Raw genomic sequence first — 20,966 nt, forward strand, 5'->3', positions numbered from 1 at the left:
CTTTAAGGAAGAGAGGGGAGTGGAGGTGTTTAGTGAGGAAATTCAATAGCTTATGGCCTAAACGACTGGAGGCATGACTACCAAAGATGGGGCAAACAGTGTAAAGGGACAAAGCAGAGGCCAGAACTGGAAGAATGCAGCATCAACAGAGGGAGTAGAGGTAGACAAGGTTAGAAAGAGAGACTATAAAGGAATTTTTACACGAGAATAGGAATTTTACATTTGAATTATTGGAATGTACGCCAATGACTTGGATGAAGAGTCAGTGTATTGCAGCCAAATAAGTCAGAAAGCAAGTTGTGAGAGGGCTCAAAGGACCCAATTTTACCATTGCGTTGCGCCCGTTTTCGGCTGCGAAAACTTAGTAGGGCAAGAGGCGAGTAGTGTGATCCGCGCCCACCTCTGCACTGGTTCCCCCTTTACCAAGGCCTGAAAATGGCCACGATCAGGACTGGGCCCAGAACAGGCACGACAGCCATTTAAATGCATTTGCATGCATTTAAATTGACTTAATCAGCTGCAAGCCCAACTTTACTGGCACTTCCCCCTTTACCACCGCATTCACCCATCAAGAATCAGCACAAAACTGACATGCTCCTTACAAGTCCGATTCAGGCGCTCCAATTAGAGAGGAGATAGGTGCCTAGCATCCGATGGCTCTCTGCTTGAGATGGGAGGGGGAGGGGGAGGGGGAGGGGGACGGGATGGCTCTCTGCTTGAGGTGGGAGGGGGAGGGGGAAGGGATGGCTCTCTGCTTGAGATGGGAGGCGGAGGGGGAAGGGGAGGCTCACTGCTTGAGATGGGAGGGGGAGGGGGAGGGGGAGGGGGAGGGGGTGGCTGTCTGTTTGAGGTGGGGGTGGGAGGGGGAGGGGGAGGGGGAGGGGAAGGGGTTGGCTCTCTGCTTGAGATGGGAGGGGGAGGGGGAGCTCACAATCAGTCTGGGTGATGGGTAGGTGGGGGGTAAGGGGGTCAGTAATGTTGAGGGGGGGGGAGGTGGGACAATGTCTGTGAGGGACGGGGGAGGCATTAGCCAGCCCAGCAGTGATGTGGCAGGGGAGCCAAATTCTATCTTTTTTCTCTGCACATGCGCAGTTGGAAGCATTGATTGGAGCTGCAGGATTTTGGGTGTGTTAAACCCAGCCTACAGGCTTCTGCAGCTTGATTTAGAATTGCTGATATTTTTTCATGCAGCGTGCGTATGGGGACGCCTGAGAATGGGTCTAAAAGTCAGATCTGAAACACTCCCAGTTTCAAGTCCGCCCAGCATTTGAAATCAAAATGGTTAAACAGGCCCCAAAGACTCTGAAAAAGTATACACATAGATTAAGTGAATGGGGGAAAAATGGTGGATGGAGTATAATGCAGGGAAACAAGAGTTTATTCACCCTGGTAGGAACAACAAAAAAGTCAAATATTATTTAAATGCATAGACCCTGTAGAATGCTCTGGTATAGAATAACCTGGGTTTCCTTATGCACATTAATCATAAAAAGGTAGTATATAAATACAGAAAGGAATAAAGAACAATACAGCACAGGAAACAGGCCCTTCGGCCCTCCAAGCCTCCACCGCTCATTGGTCCAACTAGACCATTCGTTCATATCTCTCCATTCCCAGTCTGCTCATGTGGCTATCCAGGTAAGTCTTAAACGATCCCACCACCCTGCTTGGCAGTGCATTCCAGGCCCCCCACCACCCTCTGTGTAAAATACGTCCCTCTGATACCTGAGTTAAATCTAGCACCCCCCCACCTTGAACTTGTGACCCCTCGTGTTTGTCACCTCCGACCTGGGAAAAAGCAACCCACTGTTCACCCGGTCCATACCCCTCATAATTTTACACACCTCTATTAGGTCTCCCCTCATTCTCCATCTTTCCAGGGAGAACAACCCCAGTTTACCCAATCTCTCCTCATAGCTAAGACCCTCCATACCAGGCAACATCCTGATAGACCTTCTCTGTACTCTCTCCAAAGCCTCCATGTCTTTCTGGTACTGCAGCGACCAGAACTGGACACAGTACTCCAAATGTGGCCTAACCAATGTTTTATACAGTTGTAACATTAGACGCCAATTTTTATACTCTATGTCCCATCCAATAAAGGCAAGCATACCATATGCCTTCTTCACCACCTTCTCCACCACCTTCTCCACCTGTGCTGCCACCTTCAAGGATCTGTGGATTTGCACACCCAGGTCCCTCTGTGCGTCTATACTTTTGATGGCTCTGCCATTTATTGTATAACTTCCCCTTACATTAGTTCTACCAAAATGCATCACTTCGCATTTAACTGGATTAAATTCCATCTGCCATTTCTCCACCCAATTTTCCAGGCTATCTATATCCTGCTGTATTCTCCGACAATGTTCATCGCTATCCACAAGTCCAGCCATTTTTGAGTCATCCGCAAACTTACTGATCACACTAGGTACACCTTCTTCCAAATCATTTATATATATCACAAATAGCAGAGGTCTCAGTACAGAGCCCTGCAGAACACCACTGGTCACAGACCTCCAGCCGGAAAAAGACCCTTCCACTGCTACCCTCTGTCTTCTGTGGCCAAGCCAGTTCTCTACCTATCTAGCCACCTCTCCTTTTACCCCACGAGATTTAACTTCTGCGCCAACCTGCCATGAGGGACTTTGTCAAACGCTTTACTAAAATCCATATAGATGACATCCACGGCTCTACCCTCGTCAACTGTTTTTGTCGCCTCCTCAAAAGACTCCACCAAATTTGTGAGGCACGACCTTCCTCTTACAAAACCATGCTGTCTATCACTAATGAGATTATTCCGTTCTAAATGTGCATACATCCTATCTCTAAGGATCCTCTCCAACAATTTCCCTATCACGGACATCAAGCTCACTGGCCTATAATTACCCGGGTTATCCTTGCTACCCTTCTTAAATAACAGAACCACATTCGCTATCCAGGAAGGCAGATGGAATGTTGGCCTTTATTGCTTGGGGGATAGAGTATTGAGGTTTGCTATAATCATGCAGGGCATTAATGAAACCACACCAGAATACTCAGTACAATGTTGGTCTCCTTATTTAAGAAGGGATATTTGCATTGCAGGCATTTCAGAGATGCTTCACAGGATTGATTTCTACGACAAAGAGACAGATTTAGCAGAATGAGAGCTGATTTTATTGAATTAAAAAGATTCTGAGGAGATTAGAGGTTGAATTGATGTTTCCCCTTATGGATGGCAGCATCGAGAATTAATAGGCACAATTTCAGAGGTCTCCTATTTAAGGCGGAGATTAACAGGAATTTCTTTTCTCAGGGGGCTAATAATCACTGGAATTCTCTGCTCCACAGTGGAGCCTAGGGCACTGGAGTCGGGGCCATGATCAGATCAGTTATGATCTTGCTATCAAAGGGCACAGCAAGTCTGAGGGGCTGAATACTACTCCTCTACTCTTATTTCTTTCTTATTACTGGTAGCCAATGTGGGACATGGAGCACAGAGCTGATGTAGAATCATGACTTGCTGAGAATAGGATACAGGCAGTGGAGTTTTGTATCAGCTGAAGCTTGTAAATGATAATAAATGAAAGGCCAAGCCTGGGAGCATTAATAAAGATTTGAAAGAGGGCTTCAATAGCGGACACGTTAAGGCAGAAGCAAAGGCAGATGATGCTATAGTGGAAGTGAGTGGTATTTGTGATACTGAGGATATGGGCTTGTGACGTCATTTTAAATAGAACGTCAAAGTTAAAAGCAGTTTGTTCCAATGGAACAAAGGCCTGAGGAAGGGACCGGGGTGGAATTGATGGCAAGCTTAAGTACTTTGTGATGTGGATGAAGACAATAGTTGTGGTCTTCTCGATGTTTAATGACAGGAAACTGAATTCAGTTCTAATTTGACTTACAGTGCTTTATAATGTGTCAGAATTCCAGAACAAAGAGGACCCAATTCTCAAATCTAATCCAATTTGCATAGATACTCCAGGTGCAAATTCAGATAGGAAATCGAGCCTGTTAAATTTAAAGGGTTGGGAACAACAGAAAGGAAGGATCTGTGTTCAGATAGAAACACGGTGATGGTAAAGGAAAAGGAGCTGCCTGATCAAGGTGTAAGTAAAAGTGAAGCACTCCTGCATGCTGAGCGATCCAAATCTCTCTTCAACTACTATTTTTCCATGTGCTTGTAAAAGCATGCAAAAAATTTCTTCCAAATTTCTTGTCATACCATTTGTGGCATTTAAACATAATTTCTTTTCACTTTCCGATTACATCTGCCATATTTTCTGCACTATTGCAAAGTTCAACATTACCAGAGACTCTATTTTAAGTCTCATTTTGGTATTAATCTACTTATCCACAAAATTCTGTTCTTTGATTCTCTTTTCACTTTACAGGGATCTTTGGCTCTACAATATTGTTTTTAATTGTTACATTAAAACTATGTTGTTGTTACTATTTTCCAATGTGCATTGCTGTACATTCACTATTAATGAGATTGTTGCAACCTAACTTCAACTACAAGGGCTACCTTTCAAGTATTTATACTTGAATATAAAGAAATGTGGACAATTTACATCTGTAATCAAACTGCTTCAACCATGAAATATAATGATTTTGTCCCGAAAGGAACAATATTTGATCCCACACCACCACCACCACCTGCCACCCCACCCCAACTATTTCTCATCTAATTGCTGTACCTCAGCGACATCATTTAAAAATACAACACTGGTTTCTATGTGTATTCTAACAGCATCCAATTTTACTTCACATTTCTTTCAGACTCTCCAATGTCTTGAAATTGTTAGACTGCTTGCCCGACATCCAGTACAAGATGAACAGAAATTTCCTCTAATTAAATATTGAAAAGATTAAAGCCATTGGTCGGAATATTACTGACCTGCCTGCTACAGGAACCAGAGTAGGAGAGGAGGGGGAACCATGGAAAGGTCCTTTGACCTCAGGCGAGATTTTATAGTTTCATGACGAGTGAGACAATAAAATCCCACCCATTGTCTTTGGTCCCACAAACTCTGCTCCTCCTCCCCCCTCCCCCACCCCACAGCTCTCTATGTTTCGCTCCCTGCTGACAACCATCATAATATTAAACCAGACTCTTCGCAAGCTTGGTGTCATGTTTGACACTGGGATGAGTTTTCAATCACATATTCACACCATCACTAAGATTGCCTATTTCCACCTCCATAACATTGTCCAACTCAACCAGAGCCTCAGCTCACCTAATGCTGAAATCTTCATTCGTGCCTCTTCAACCTCCAGGCTTGATTATTCAAACATACCTTTGGTGAGCCTCCCATATTCTACCCTCCATAAACTTGAAATCATCCAAAACTCTGCTGTCAATGTCCTAACTTGCAACAGATTCCATTCGCCTATTACCCCTGTTCTCAGTACCTTGCTTCCTAGTTAAACAAAGCCTTGATTTAGAATTCACATCCTTGCATTTTATACTCCTTCATGATTTAGCCCTTCATTATCACTACAATCTCCTGTAGCCCCACAATCTTCCAAGATATTTACGCTCCTCTAATTCTGGCCCCTATCATTGGTGACTGTGTTCAGTTCCACAAGGCTTAAAGCTCTGGAATTCTCTACTTAAAACTGTCTGCCTTTTTATTTAATTTTCCTCTGTTAGGAGACCCCTTAAATCTACCTCTTTGACCAAACTTTTGGTCACCTTCCATAATATCTCCATATACACCTCTGTGTTATATTTTGCTTCATAGTGCCTCTGTGAGCCACCTTGGTATATTTTGTTACAATAAAGGGACCGCATAAATACAAGGTGTTGTTATATACAATATTTATGTATACCTGTTTTTTGTTATAGTCTTTCAGTGCTGTTTCATAGCCTTCCTCGAGCCTTTCGAATGCAATTCCTACATCTGTGGTCCAATATATTTGTGAGCTGGTCAGAGCAACCTGAGCCGGGTAGTCAAAAATCCATTGGTCTCTAGGCTTTTCCTCATACGCTGCTACAGCCTCTGTAATCTGTTGACGGACAGTTTCCTTCATAGTTTCCTCCAACCGATTTAACCAAGTTTCAACCTTAAAACAAGCAGAGAAGGGACCGCTTTTATATAAACATCTGAGAAGGCATCAAATTAACATTAGTCAGAAAGGTGAATAAGTGGCACCATGGTTTTTATGCTAAACGCTTGCTGTACATTAACTTACACTGCTGCATTAGTCACACCGTCAGTCGTAAAAAAACCAATAAATTTGGGCAGAAGGTTTAATTCATAAGTTCATTTTGATGAAGTATGTTTGTCAGCAACCATTTTTTTTGGATTACCAAGTGAGTGAATACATCAGGTTTGAAAACGCTCAGCTGCTGCAGAAATTGGGTGCAGGAAACCTAACCAAGGCGAGACTTCTGATCAGAACACTGAGGCTGCATTCAGTTTCCTGACTTGCAATTTACAAGAGCAACTTCCATTGACTTCAAACTTGGCCCTTGAACAGTGGCACAGTGGTTAGTACTGCTGCCTCACAAGAACCCAGATTTGATTACCAGCTTGGGTCACTGCCTGTGTAGAGTCTGCACGATTTCTCTTTGCGTGGGTTTCCTCTGGGTGCTCTCTTTCTTCCCACAGTCCGAAAGACGTGCTGGTTAGATGCATTGGCCATGTATGGTTAAGAAAACTGGTAGAATGGTGCAAATAGGGAGTCTGCTGTGAATCTCTGTGTACATGCTTCTGTTTGCAAAGATGTCGCTCTCAAGTAGAGCCAAGCACTTGCTAAAATTAATAAATCATTGGAAATGCAACCCGTGACTATTTTTATGCACGTTTAACTGATTTCAGCATACCACTTTTGAGGCTGGAGTCTATTCTCCTTATTAAAGGCATTAAGGATCATGGAGATGAAATTAAATGGTTTGAAGAAAAAACACTCAATGTCTGTAAAATTTCTTCCTCATTTTTACCTTTAAAAAAATTACATTTAGTAAGTCACAACTATCTGTTTCAACAATTTTACTTCTGTATTCGCTACTGAAAGACTTGGAAGGGTTGCAGTGCATGCTGTAAAGAAATCTGACTCACTGGGCAGCATTTTCCCATGGGCTTTGGGGTCCCAACGTTATGGCCAAAAGCCTGCATGTGCATGCAGCAACTTGTGTAATCCTTCTTGAGGTGGCCTTCTGATTAGATCGTAGATCATAGAACTCTACAGTGCAGAAAGAGGCCCTTCGGCCCATCAAGCCTGCATCGACCACAATCCCACCCAGGCCCTACCCCCATATCCTTACATATTATACCCACTAATCCCTCTAACCTCCGCTACCCTGGACACTAAGGGGCAATTTCTTAGCATGGCCAATCAACCTAACCCACACATCTTTGGACTTTGGATTAGTTGCCTCCACACCAGCCAAAGCTGGAGGCCCTTGAGGACCAGCAGCTCTGGAGCTTAAGGAGCCCCACTAGGAGAGGTGGTACTGCTGAAGTGTGTCAAAGTCCATGAGGACACCTCAACTTTGAAAAACAGTTGCTGGCCAACACAGAAATCATGTCCTATGGACTCCTAAAATCAGTAAGGAAAATCCCTCCACAAGATAGGTGGGAACACTACTGCCTGCAAGTTCCCCTCCAAGCCACTCACCATCCTGAGCTGGAAATATATCGTCATTCCTTCGCAGTCGCTGGGTCAAAATCCTGGAATTCCCTCCCTAACAGCATTGTGGGTCAACCCACAGCACATGGACTGCAGTGATTCAAGAAGGCAGCTCACCACCACCTTCACCACCTTGGCGTTTATTGGTAGGGGGATTGAATTTAGGAGTCGCAGCGTCATGTTGCAACTGTACACAACTCTGGTGCGGCCGCACTTGGAGTACTGTGTGCAGTTCTGGTCCCCACATTACAGAAAGGATGTGGAGGCTTTGGAGAGGGTGCAGAGGAGGTTTACCAGGATGTTGCCTGGTATGGAGGGGAGGTCCTATGAGGAGAGGCTGAGGGATTTGGGGTTGTTTTCGCTGGAAAGAAGGCGGCTAAGAGGGGATCTTATTGAAACATATAAGATGATTAGAGGTTTAGATAGGGTGGATAGTAATAGCCTTTTTCCTCTGATGGAGAAATCTAGCACGAGGGGGCATGGCTTTAAATTAAGGGGTGGTAGTTATAGGACGGATGTCAGGGGTAGGTTCTTTACCCAGAGGGTGGTGAGGGATTGGAATGCCCTGCCTGCTGCAGTTGTAAATGCGCCTAGTTTGGGGGCGTTTAAGAGATCCGTGGATAGGTTTATGGACGAAAAGGGATTTGTTTAGGTTAGTGGGTCATTGTTTTGTAACTGGTCGGTGCAACATCGTGGGCCGAAGGGCCTGTTCTGCGCTGTAATGTTCTATGTTCTATGTTCTCAAGGGCATGGTGCTGAACATTGCGCAATCATCAGCGAACATCCCCACTTCTGATCTTATGACGGAGGGAAGGTCATTGATGATGCAACTGAAGATGGTTGGGTCTAGGGCACTACCCTAAGGGACTCCTGCAGAGATGTCCTGAAGCTGGGATGATTGACCCTCCACAACCATCTTCCTAATATAGATTACAAAAGTAAATTTTGAGAGATCATGGGAAGATCTGAACCAGTTTAAGTGATGGGTTTATATAGGCAAAATGGGACAAAAAGTGTACTACCTTGATTGTTGCAATTAGAAAAACAGATGAATACTAAAAAAAAATCCAATTTTGGGTGTGCATGAAGTGTTTGACAATCATTAACAGCTGCCATTTTGCTTGTCAATTTATTTGTAGCCTGGTGTCCTACATCAGTTACATTCTCCCCAAGATAACTTGCCTCAATTCTAGCAGCCTAATGAATTTTGCTTAAGAATATCATTTGTGAAACATGTATCCTTGGAAATCTATATGTATAGATAAGATAACTGACAGTATTTCTCAATGTTTTTTTTTTAATTGAACACCCTTTCCCAAACACTTTTCCAAGTGCCGAGTTCTGGCATTGCACTTACAAATCCCCTCCCTGATCTAACATTAATTTTTTTTCCAAGGTGTGCCCTTCACCTTTCTTTAATATCATTTCCTGTCACAAGATGCTCGTCTTTCTATACTTTCCTCCCTCTGTTCCACAGCTGGATATAATCATTGTGTTCTATATATCTCATGTACCTAATGAGAGTTTTTCAATTGATCATGCAAGATCATATTTTCTGAGTTGCTGGCGATGTTAACTGCAGATGCAACCAATCTCAAAGGAAGGACACAGGTAAATGTTATTGCTCTTGCAAATTTTCTTGAACGGTCATTATCGATTGCTGTTTGTGGGACCCTAATATGCACTTCACATCAGAAAGAGCTTTGCGGTGTCCTGGAGGTTGTGAACTTCAAGTTTTTAATTAGTCTTACCTGCCCAATGCATCTACACTTTGCCTGGAATGGGACATATTCCTTCTCTCTACTGTACATTCCCATTGCAGTCTTACTTATTTCCTTTTCTCCATCTTCAAATTTAAGGTTAGCCATGTTATCAAAGAGTTTAGCAAGATGGCGAGTCACCTAAAACACAATGTTTTCAAAATTAGGTGGTGGTGAGGGACTAAAAGGACAACCTCAGGATAGCAAATGCAGTTCATTATGTCAGTAACTTTATAACAAAGTCTTAGTTGAAACAGTATCTTTTTTTGCTGATGTAACGATGTACAAATAAGCAGTGATTTTCCTTTCCCAACCTACATTGTAGAAGCCACTTAAAAACAAATTTGCTCATCCTGCACTGTGCAAAGCATAACTCAGAGGTCTCCAACTGTGCAGCACCAATTCTTCAATTTTTTACCAAGGTTATGGTGGCCAAGACATCCTTAGGCCGATTAAGGCCCTTGAGTAGGCAATTGCTGGAGTTTAAAGGCATCAGTCACCCCTGCTAGTATTTTACCTGTAGCAAGGGAAGGTCCATACCATGCAGGAAACCCAACAGCTTTAGCTGTAAGGGCTGGTATCAGCCAAGGGGGAGAGAAACCTCCTTTATGGCTCCACTGGGTCCATCACTGGCAGCCTCTTTTAATCCTCCCCCAATCACTAGAACCAAAGCCCCAATCCTCCTAATCCCACTCGCTGAAACTCTGACCCAACCTGATTAGCTGGAAGCTAAGGTAGGACTTTCTCTCATGAAAAGGTTAGCGGTTTCGCCTTAAAGCGATTAGCATTGATCCTAGTGTTATACTGTTGCTAGGCAACCATAGAGGTCATGGGTGGCCTCGATCCCCACAGCTAAGGTGTGAGGACAGAACCACAAACACAGCATACAAAGCGAGGGGGCTGTGGATTCAGTGAACAACAGTTTCACATGATCTGGTCATCAGGAATTCTAAATCTGATCACAGTAATAAAACAATAAAAATCAAAACTCAGGGGAAAATAAATTGCTACTGTTTGTTACAATCATAAAAGAAAAATGTCAAAGACAAAGTTACTCCAATAACAAAACTAATTATTGTACTACATTTCACCCGTTGTCGTGTATACCTTTAACAGAGGAACTGTCCTAAACAATTAAAAGCACAATAGCCACCTTTTGCCTTTGCAGTTTTTAGACAATTAAACTGTCATGGCACAACAAAAATTCACAAACAGCGTCTGTTTGGGGGGAAAATGGTGGTTGCTTTGAAGGCGCTTACACCATTCAACTAGCTACTGCAACTAGCTAGTGTTTACAGAGAACACCTATATGTAGAATAGGAGCTGTACGCTAATATAAATTTTTAACCTGTGTTACTGTAATGCAAAGTAGTGACTACTCAGAACATAATGCAATCCATGGAAAAGACAAGGTGAAGATATTAAGAAAGTTATTTGCCTTTGAAAATACATTTGGTCAAGGCAGACCAGACTCAAGAGTTGAATGTTTCTAAGTTTGATTCTCTGTCATCAGTAAGTTGAGTTCAGCCTGGGGTCAGTGAGGTACCTCAGTGAAGGAATTTAATCTGCACCAACCCATGATGGATGGGAAAAGATATGGGAAGGGGGCAGAAGAGTCTCAAGGGTTCAAAATCGGGAATCCCAACTCAAACATGAATATATTTACCTCAGGTTTAATTGCAGAAGATTTAGGGTCAGCTGAGCAACCTGTTCTGGAGAAACTGATCAGTAGTTTTAATATTTAAATGAAGTTCCGTTGTTCATATTTTGAGAGCCATTTAAAGTTAAGAACTGAGGGCTGGTTTTATCGGATTCTGGGGAACCTGCAGTTAAAGAACTAAGGCCAGGGTCAGCGGCAGAGGGAGAGATTTGCAGCGAGATGGATAGGACAAATTCACCCCCGTCACCCACACCCCAGCTCCTAAAGCAATTATTATTTTAAGTATGGTCTCTTCCTGTCTAATGACTGTGATCATTCCCACCCTGAAATACACGCCATTAGGTAACCAATTTCTCCGACATTCATTCCCTACACAGGGACACAACACAATGATCATCTCACCATCCACCAATCCTTGGTCTTCTTTGCTGGTGACAGCTGTTAGCTGCAGCCTTCTTCAGCAGGCTCTCCTGTCTGACAGTTAACCAGTCTCGTAATCTGGTCAACTGCCAGGTGGTAAATGAGGTAAAAAAAATATAAAGTCCGAGTGAAAAATTCAGCAGCACCTTTGTCTTTCTTCTACTCCTGGGTCACATAATCATATACATATACCTTTTTACTTTGTCAGGGTCAGCACCTCTGCAAGAAAAGTGTAAATTAGGGGGTGCCCAATTTCATGTTTGTTACACAGAAACTCTTCGTGGAAAGTTTCCTTTTGCTAACATTGGAAAGGACAGGGTCAATAAGACAACTCCCATAGTCAGAAAGCTAGGCAGTACCCACTATCCAGATTCATACATGAAGAATGGTCAGTAATGGGCATTTAGTAGAACTTGCTCACTACCCCTGAAACTATACGCCAGCATGGAGTCAATGCCATCAAGGAAGGAGGGATAGAAGGAGAAAATTAACAATAAAAATAGGGGAAAAAGAAATGCATTTCACGATCCTCAATCAACAACAGATCTTTTAAGCAGGATCATGTTATAATTCTAATGAAGTTCTGGTATCATCCAGCCTTTGATTGGATGAAAATAATTTCTCTGTGGGAAAGGATTTAGTATGATAGTATGATAGGGTAGAATAGGTGTAGGGTGATGCGGCGGCGCAGGCTCATTGGGCCGAAGGGCCTGTTTCCCGTGCTGGGTTGTTCTTTGTTCTTTGTTCTATGACACATATCATAGAATACTCATCATAAAACAATAATAAATTCTCTGTATTAGCCAGTAACTGTTTGCTTCACTGTACCTTGAGTTGCAAACTCTACTGCACTGGCCATTTTATACTAATAAGATACACTGGGCAAATTCAGTGTTAGCAATTCAGCTCACATTTTGGGAGTACCAGTGCTGAGAGTTTTCTTCATTATAATCTATAAATGTTGTATTTTTAAGGCAAGTGAATTTGTATTTTCATATCATTAATCTATTAGCTGATTTGGTGATTTTTTTTACTGAAAGTTTTGTCTGCCAGCACTAAATCCAGCCTGTTAACGAATATCAAAATAAATAGATTACTGCCACCTAAGGAGATTATTTTGGGACAAGTCTGTTAAAGGTCTGCATGATAAAATTACAAAACCATTTTTCCGTTTTTATGAAGTCCTGGAAATCAATTATATTTTTGTATCTCAATAGCGAATGCCTTTCTACAATACCACTGCGGCCCTTGGGAGACCGGCATTCAACAAAGAGCAGCAGCCTATTCAACCCTCATCACCTTTCCTTGACACCAGTGAATCGAACAGTGAAAAACTCAAACAGTGCTTCAATTATATCAATATTCTTGGCTGACAGTTTCAAAAATGAATTAATGGCTTTGATCCAGACCCTTTACAAACAATCCATTCTTTAACAGTAATTGCATGGATTACTTTTGACTTTGACATATTTTTCAATATGCTAATTATTTGTCGAATGTGCATTGTTGGCAGGGAATCTCAACTGTCAGCTGCACAAACTTGAAAGATCAGTCACCTGACGTCTGCAATGCAGAAGGTATAAACTATTCTGTAGCTTTTCTTACAGTATTTGCTTTATACTAAAAACAACAAAATAAATAATTACAGACCTGTTCAGGCTGTGTTCCTTTGGAAAGGATATCCAGGAGGTCTGCCGAGGACACAAAGTAAAACCTTGGGAAAGCTAAACGCTTAGTTTCAAGATACTCACTTAAAGCCTTTTCACACAGGGCTAACCTACAGGAAAAGAGAGATTCAATTGTGTTTTAATTCCTCTTCATTAGAACTGTGACCATATTACAAAAATACTAAAAATTCTTAATAAACCTTCAAACTCTCCAAGGCTGTCTACAACCTACATGGGTCGAGCCAAGTGTGATGCAATCTGAAGGAAAATGTCTGGCCTCCTGCCCTCCCGGTATCATTTCAGCACTGAATATTAAATATCAATATAAAAATGATCTTAGAAGTTAATGCTTACTAAAATGCCTCATTTTGTTTAATTGATTAAATACATATTTTAATCATGCAAGGGCTATTCTAACTCATCTCCAATTTATAGCCCCATGCATCTTTTAAAGCAACTATGCAGCTAGCTAAGTCCAAAGATTTGGGGGTTAGGTTGATTGGCCCTATTGGCTACAATTGACCCTAGTGTCGGGGGATTAGCAGGCTAAATGTGTGGGGTTACGGGAATAGGGTTTGGGTGGGATCGTGGTTGGTATAGACTCAATGGGCCAACTGGCTTCCTTCTGCACTGTAGGGATTGCATGATTCACTTGCCTGGTTGACTGCATCTCCAATAAGCTCAACACACCCCAGGACAAGTAGCCCACTGGATTGGTACCCCATCCACTGCCATAAACATTCGCATTCTTCACCTACAGGATGCAGTGCAGCAATTCATCAAGATTCCTTTGACAGAATGTTTTAATCCGCAACCTTGATACCCAGGAGGATATGGATAGAAAGTGTATGTGAACACCACTATCTGGTGTTCCTCCAAGCCACACAGCATTCTGACTATTCTCCAGGGAAATTAGGGATGTGCAATAAATGCCTTTGTCAGCAAAGCTCATCTCTCACAAAAATATTTTAAAAAATGACTGAGGTTTATTGAAATGTCCCAAGGACATGAAAGGTGCTCTATAATTGCAAGTTATATCTAATTAAGTTACAATTAAATGTTTGCATTATAATCCTATGCTTACCCATACCTTTAATGTAAGGAATGAGTATATTTGTGTTGTCCATTCAGAATGAGAGTCAAGGAGACAGATTTGCAAGTTTCCATTCTCCTGGACACTGGTACACAGAGCGTACTGGAAGTACGTTCTGTATGCAGAAACCTGAACCCACCATATTTCTGATCAAGATTATTAGAATGCATAATCAACTCCACTGCTGACCTTCCTTTGGACAGAATGCCTCCAGATCCAGATACTTCCTTACTTTCTTAGGTTTCCACAGCCTTATGCCTGTCCCCCTCAGTTCCTCAGCTCTAAAAGAATCCAGGTGAAATGTCCGTCAACAAAATTCCTCCAATGCCTTTGCAGTTTGGTTCCCTCCTGGCACAGGAAGATGAGACTGAAATGCAAGGAAAGCATCCTCCAACCTATGCTCCTTTCCTGTTTGTTATAGTTCAAGGCATGTCACTCCACCTGAAGAGAAGTCCCAAAATTCCTGGGATAACTCAAAGAAAAGAGACCCAACATCATGATGACCCTCCTCTTTTTCTTTCACCCTGTTTCTGGGCACGGAGCACACTCAAATACAGGACAGGAAAATCATTCCTGTCATTAATGTACAGTTTTAAAAGGGCCCATAAAACATGTTGGGTCAATAATAGTATGAGATTAAAGGGGCAGAAAATCATCATACTCTCACTGTTCTATTGAGTTTATTGGAAATCCATTACCTCAGACAGATTAAAAGAAAAACAGAAAATGCCAAGAAAAAAACAAGAAAAGTAGACCCAATATAATTCAGAAAGAAAGGAAAGAGTTTTTTTTTTATCAGCCATCCTTCAACAGAATCAATAAGATTTCCTTCTCTTTCCAGGTGCTGGTAGACTTGAAATATGTTTTCAGCAACTTCTAATTCCAATTGTTATTTCCAGAATTCTTCATTTTTTTCATCTTTAGGAGTCTTTTAAAAGTTACTATGAATGTTGTTCTTTGTTTGTTTGATAATGTATTTAACAGATGCAAAAAAAGTTAAGGAATTATGCATTCTTTGCTATAATTGCAAGTGTTCTCTCTGTCCCAAAAATACCAAGATGGTCCTGGAAAACTTAATGTCCACAATTTGGTGCTATTCACATCTTAGAATCATAGAAACCCCACAGTGCAGAAGGAGGCCATTCAGCCCATTGAGTCTGCACCGACAACAATACCACCCAGGCCCTATCTCCGCTGAGCTACACTGCTAATCTCTCTTACCTATCACATCCTGGGACACTAAGGGTTAATTTAGCATGGCCAATCAACCTAGTCTGCACATCTTTGGACTGTGGGAGGAACCCGGAGCACCCAGAGGAAACCCATGCAGACACAGGGAGAATGTGCAGACTCCTCACAGACAGTGACCCAAGCCAGGAATTAAATCTGGTCCCCTGGAGCTGTGAGGCAGCAGTGCTAACCACTGTGCTACCGTGCCACCCATCTTGCTTATTTCTCCTGCTACATCAGCTACTTTCATTTTCAATGGCTTTTTTTCTAAACAGTTAACATTCAAATTAAATCTGGTCCTCTCAGGACTCTTGTCTCTTTAATGAGTTCTTTCTCCTTTGGTGCTCATGGGACATGGGCATCACTGACCAGGTCAGCATTTATTGTCCATTCCTAATTGCCCAAGAGATGTTAGTGAGCTACCTTCATGAACCACTGCACTCCACATGATGTATGTACACAAACAGTGCTGCTAGGGAGTAACTTCCATAATTTTGACCAGCGTCAGTGAAGAAAGAGTGATATATTTTCAAGTCAGGATCGTGAATGGCTTGGACCCAAACCTGCCGGCGGTGATGTTCCCATGTATCTGCTGACCCTGTCCTTCTAGATTATAGTGTTCGTGGGCTTGGAAGGTGCTACGTAAGGAGCCTTGGTGAGTTCCTGCATTGCACATTGTAGATATTACACACAGCTATTATCGTGCATCAGTGGTGGAGCGAGTGAATGTTTTTGGATGGGCTGCCAATTAAGTAGGCTAATTTGTCTTGGATGGTGTCAAGTTTCTTGAGTGTTGTTGGAGCTGCACTTGTCAAAGCAAGTAGAGACTAATCCATCACAATACTAACTTGTGCATTGGCTTTGAGGAATCAGGAGGTGAGTTACTTGCTGCAGGATTTCCACCCTCTGACCTGCCTTTGTAGCAACAGTATTTATACAACTAGTCCAGTTTCTGGTCAGTGGTAATTCTCAGGATGTTGATAGTGGAGACTCAATGATGGTGTGATGTCAGTGAATGTCAAGGGGCCATAGTTAGATTCTCTCGTGTTCGAGATGGTCATTGCCTGACACTTACATGGCATGAATGTTACATGCCACTTGTCAGCCCAAACCTGGGTATTGTCCAAGTCTTGCTGCATTTGGATATGGACTGCTTCAATATCTGAGGAATCAGGACTGGTGCTGAACATTATGCAATCATCAGTAAACATACCCACTTCTGACCTTATGATGGAATGAAGATCACTGATCTGGACATTACCCTGAGGAACTCTTGCAGTGATGTTCTGGAGTTGAGATGACTGCCCTCAAATAGCCATAGTTCCAGATATGGACTCCAACCAGCAGAGAGTCCATTGTAATCAATGCATTTCTGATTTTGCAATAGTGGAGTTTTATCAGTGGTTCAGAATTACCCTTAGAACTCAGTCCACAAATCCATCAGGAAGATTTTATTGAAAGAGAGAACTGCTCTTTCTCAAAATTGAAACTATTCTCTCCAATAATCCACCTTTTGAGTTTAAGGGATCCAAATAATCAACAAAGCATAGACAAAGCTGGCTGTAAGCATGCACATCTGATTGTGTTAAACACAGTACTAAAATCCTTACCTTTGCTGAAGAGCTTCGAGTTTTTCATATAATTTTGGTTTATTTGTTGCTTCAATAACATTCTTTGTTTGGGCTGTTTCAGACATTAATCCCTTTTAAAAAAAACAATAAGAGAGCAGGAATGAGTCTGTAGATTTAAAATAATAATTAAACGCATTTGATGAATGAAGGTTCAATCCATAAGTATATGACACCACACCCCCCCTGCCCCCCCCCCACACACACACACACACACACACACACACACACACACACACACACACACACACACACACACACACACACACACACACACACACACAACCTTTAAAAACATCTGCACAGTAGAATAGTAGAATTTCAGATATCCCTCTCATCCTCTGCCTGGCAAATATCAAAGGAGGGAAAAAAGAAAAAGACAGTCTGAGCTCAGTGAGAGAGGGGGAGTGTGAATGAGCAGAAGAAAGAGACTAAACTCAGCAAGGGAGAGAGAGTGAGAAATTGAATTCAGGAAGTTTGAGAGGCTGGCAGTATATAAAAGGAGTATTGTGTCAAATACCCAACTCTGGGCAACTTGCTTCACAAGTAGTCAGGTGTTCGTCTGGGCTTCAAGGATCTGGTTTGTCTTCACTTGTGTGGGCTTCTTGCAGAGGTTCTCAGTATTTCCTCTATCTTTTTCTTTAGAGATTCGATCCCAATTCTTATACTGCTAGTTACATAGTCCCAACAACGTGGCAATTTCTATTTTTTTTTACCACCGGTGGGTTTAGATCAATCCAAGTTCCAAACACGATATTTGAATGCATGAAACATAAAGAAAGATCATACATTCTTGAGTTCTTCAACCCCCAGCTTCTCTCAAACTCACTGAGCTGAGTCTCTGTTGTCTGACTGAAACCCCCGCCGGCTTTATTTCCCCTAATCTTACACTTCATGTTCATCGGACTGGGGAACAACCTCTTCCACTCCTGGTGCAATTACTTTTTTAAAGGCAATGTTGTTCCTTGGGAAGCATAGCCCTCATTCATGCCACCACACTATGTTTTTAATAGATAACATTAATATTAGGCTATGGAACATTTATTGGCTCCTATACATCCTTATTAGATCTCCACTTTGAATAAAATTAGGAGTAGCCACACTTTTCTTATCTGAACCCATCTATGCTTTTAAGTACAAGCATGTTCTCACACCCTAATTGAAGATGCTGCTTTTATTCGGTCAAATCCAGCCTGATCTGTATCTATCTTCACAGTAGGAGTCACAAAAAGCATCTCAACAGTAGCGTAAGATCGAAGAGCAAAAAGGAGGGAGGAACTTAAAATCACGATCATGAGATAAAAAAAACAATCAAAACTAATGGGGTTCAAGGCTGACAAGTCCCCTGTGTTAATGTTGGAATCCTGTTACAATGAAGTGCATGCTTTCGTTTGTAAGCAAGAGCATGCTGTTACTAATTAGGCAAAGATTAGGGAAGTTAATGTTCCCACCACTATGGGGGAGAGGAAAAGGACAGTCTGTGCCTGCGGTTTTGTGAATAATCAATGTTAAGAAAAAGACTGGCTCCAGATTCATTCTTCACCCAACATGTGAACAGCTGACTCTAATACTTGAATCTGATATTCTGCATTCCAGGGTCATAAAAGAAGCGGTTGCAGGTATTTGGATGCATTGGTTGTAATACAAAGAGTATTACAAAGAACAAAGAACAACCCAGCACGGGAAACAGGCCCTTCGGCCCAACAAGCCCGCGCCGCCGCATCACCCTACACCTATTCTACCCTGCGTATCTACAAATAGAACCCCTGACTTAGCCAGATTCAGGGGAGAATAGTGTCAATTTGGTAAAACCAATCAGCCTAAGAGCACATCTTTGGGGTGTGGGAGGAAACCGGAGCGCCCGGAGGAAACCCACGCAACCACAGGGAGAATGCGCAAACTCCCACAGACACAGGCCCAAATCCATGTATCTGCACAGCTAGCAGTGCTAGTCACCGAGCTGTTGCGGCGCCCGTCTACCGGTCCAGGATCAAGCACACACACCGACACAAAGTACTAGGCCACTCCCGGAACCTCCAGGAGCAGCCCACGCACAACCCACCGTGTGCATGCCCCTCGTTTGACAACGAGGTGGACCTCCACCTGCGGAGTGAAAAGACAAAAACGTTAATCACAAGCCTGCCTTTCCGGTGTCTCCCGAGGTTCTAACCCTTATTCAATAACCCCTACCATAACCCTCCATCCTCGTTTCACTCATGTGCCTATCTAACTGAACCTTAAACGAGTCCAACGTTCCCACCTCCACCACCCCACTCGGTAGCGCATTCCATACCCCCACTACTCTCTGCGTAAAGAACCTTCCTCTCATATCCAAATTATACCTCTCCCCCCTCACCCTTAAATCATGTCCTCTTGTATTCGTAACCAATCTAGGGAGCAGTCTCTCACTATTGACCCTGTCTATTCCCTTCAGTATCTTATATACCTCTATCATGTCACCCCTCAATCTCCGTCTTTCCAAAGAGAACAGTCCCAGTTTCTCCAACCTTTCCTCGTAACCCAACCCCTCCATGCCAGGCAACATCCTGGTAAACCTCCTCTGCACCCTTTCCAGAGCCTCCACGTCCTTCCGGTAGTAAGGTGACCAGAACTGGACGCAGTACTCCAAATGCGGTCTAACCAACGTTCTATACAACTGAAGCATTAGACGGCAGCTTTTAAACTCTATACCTCTTCCTATAAAGGCTAGCATTCCATAAGCCTTCCTGACAACATTCTCCACTTGTGTCACAACCTTCATGGATTTGTGAACCTGCACTCCCAGGTCCCTCTGTGTTTCTATACTCCTAATTTGTCTACCTTTAATCACATAGCTCCTCTCTACATTATTCCTTCCAAAATGCATCACCTCGCATTTGTCAGGATTAAATTCCATCTGCCACCTATCTGCCCAATGCACCAACCTATCTATATCCTGTTGTATCACCTGACAATCCACTTCGGTACCTGCCAACCCTGCCATCTTGGTGTCATCAGCAAACTTGCTGATCACACCACCTACGCTCTCTTCCAAGTCATTTATGTATACTACAAAGAGGAGAGGTCCCAGTACCGAGCCCTGCGGCACACCACTGGTCACTGGCCTCCAGCTGGACAAAGTCCCCTCCACAACTACCCTCTGTCTCCTATTGCCCAGCCAGTTCTCAATCCACCTAGCTACCTGACCCCGTATCCCACGCGCCTTAACCTTTTCTACCAGCCTACCATGAGGGACTTTGTCAAACGCCTTACTGAAATCCATATAGATGACATCAATCTTCCAAATTTTCCAGGAATCTGGAAAGGTCCCAGCAGATTGGAAAACTGCAAATCTAATATTCCAATTTAAGAAAGGAGGAAACTGTAAGCCAGTTAGTCCAACGTCTGTCATTGGAAAAATACTAGAATCCATTCTTAAGAAGAATGTTTAGAATATCATAGATCAGGTAGACTCAACAACGTTTTGTGAAAGGGAAATCATGTTTGGCAAATTTATTAGAATTCTTTGAGTATCAAGGATGAACAAAGAGGAATCAATGGAGGTAGTGTTTTTGGATTTCAAAAAGGCATTCAGTAAGGTGTCACATTAAAAAGAGCTCATGGTGTTGGGGGTGATATCCAAGCGTGAATAGCGGATTGGCTAACTAACAGGAAACAGAGTCTCAGGATAAATCATTCATTTTTGGGTTGCCAAACTGCAACAAATGAAGTGTCACTGAAATCAGTGTTGGGGCCTCAACTTTGTACAATCTGTATTGATGAATGAATGAAGGAGGATCCAATGAATAAGAATACAAATGATGGCGCACATTGAAGTAAATAAATGTGATCTGATAGCCATTTCGGAGATGTGGCTGCAGGATGACAAGGATTGGGCCCTGTATATTGAGA

The 20,966-nt window shown here is 42.6% G+C and overlaps 1 protein-coding gene across 1 annotated transcript in view; it reads right to left on the reverse strand.

Moving 5' to 3' along the window:
- The window catches only part of LOC145359772 (dynein axonemal heavy chain 11-like), a 375,870-nt gene that overhangs the window by 246,324 nt on the left and 108,580 nt on the right, over positions 1–20,966 (reverse strand). Inside the window, exons 27-30 of the mRNA XM_080214554.1 lie at positions 17,058–17,149; positions 13,108–13,234; positions 9,369–9,518; positions 5,815–6,048 (exon numbers count right to left, since the gene is read on the reverse strand). Coding sequence (XP_080070680.1) covers positions 5,815–6,048; positions 9,369–9,518; positions 13,108–13,234; positions 17,058–17,149 — 603 coding nt within the window. The remainder of the gene's footprint in view (positions 1–5,814; positions 6,049–9,368; positions 9,519–13,107; positions 13,235–17,057; positions 17,150–20,966) is intronic.

The sequence above is a fragment of the Carcharhinus amblyrhynchos genome, chromosome 2, assembly GCF_965287045.1.
Source record: "Carcharhinus amblyrhynchos chromosome 2, sCarAmb.v2.hapA, whole genome shotgun sequence".
Lineage (NCBI taxonomy): Eukaryota > Metazoa > Chordata > Chondrichthyes > Carcharhiniformes > Carcharhinidae > Carcharhinus > Carcharhinus amblyrhynchos.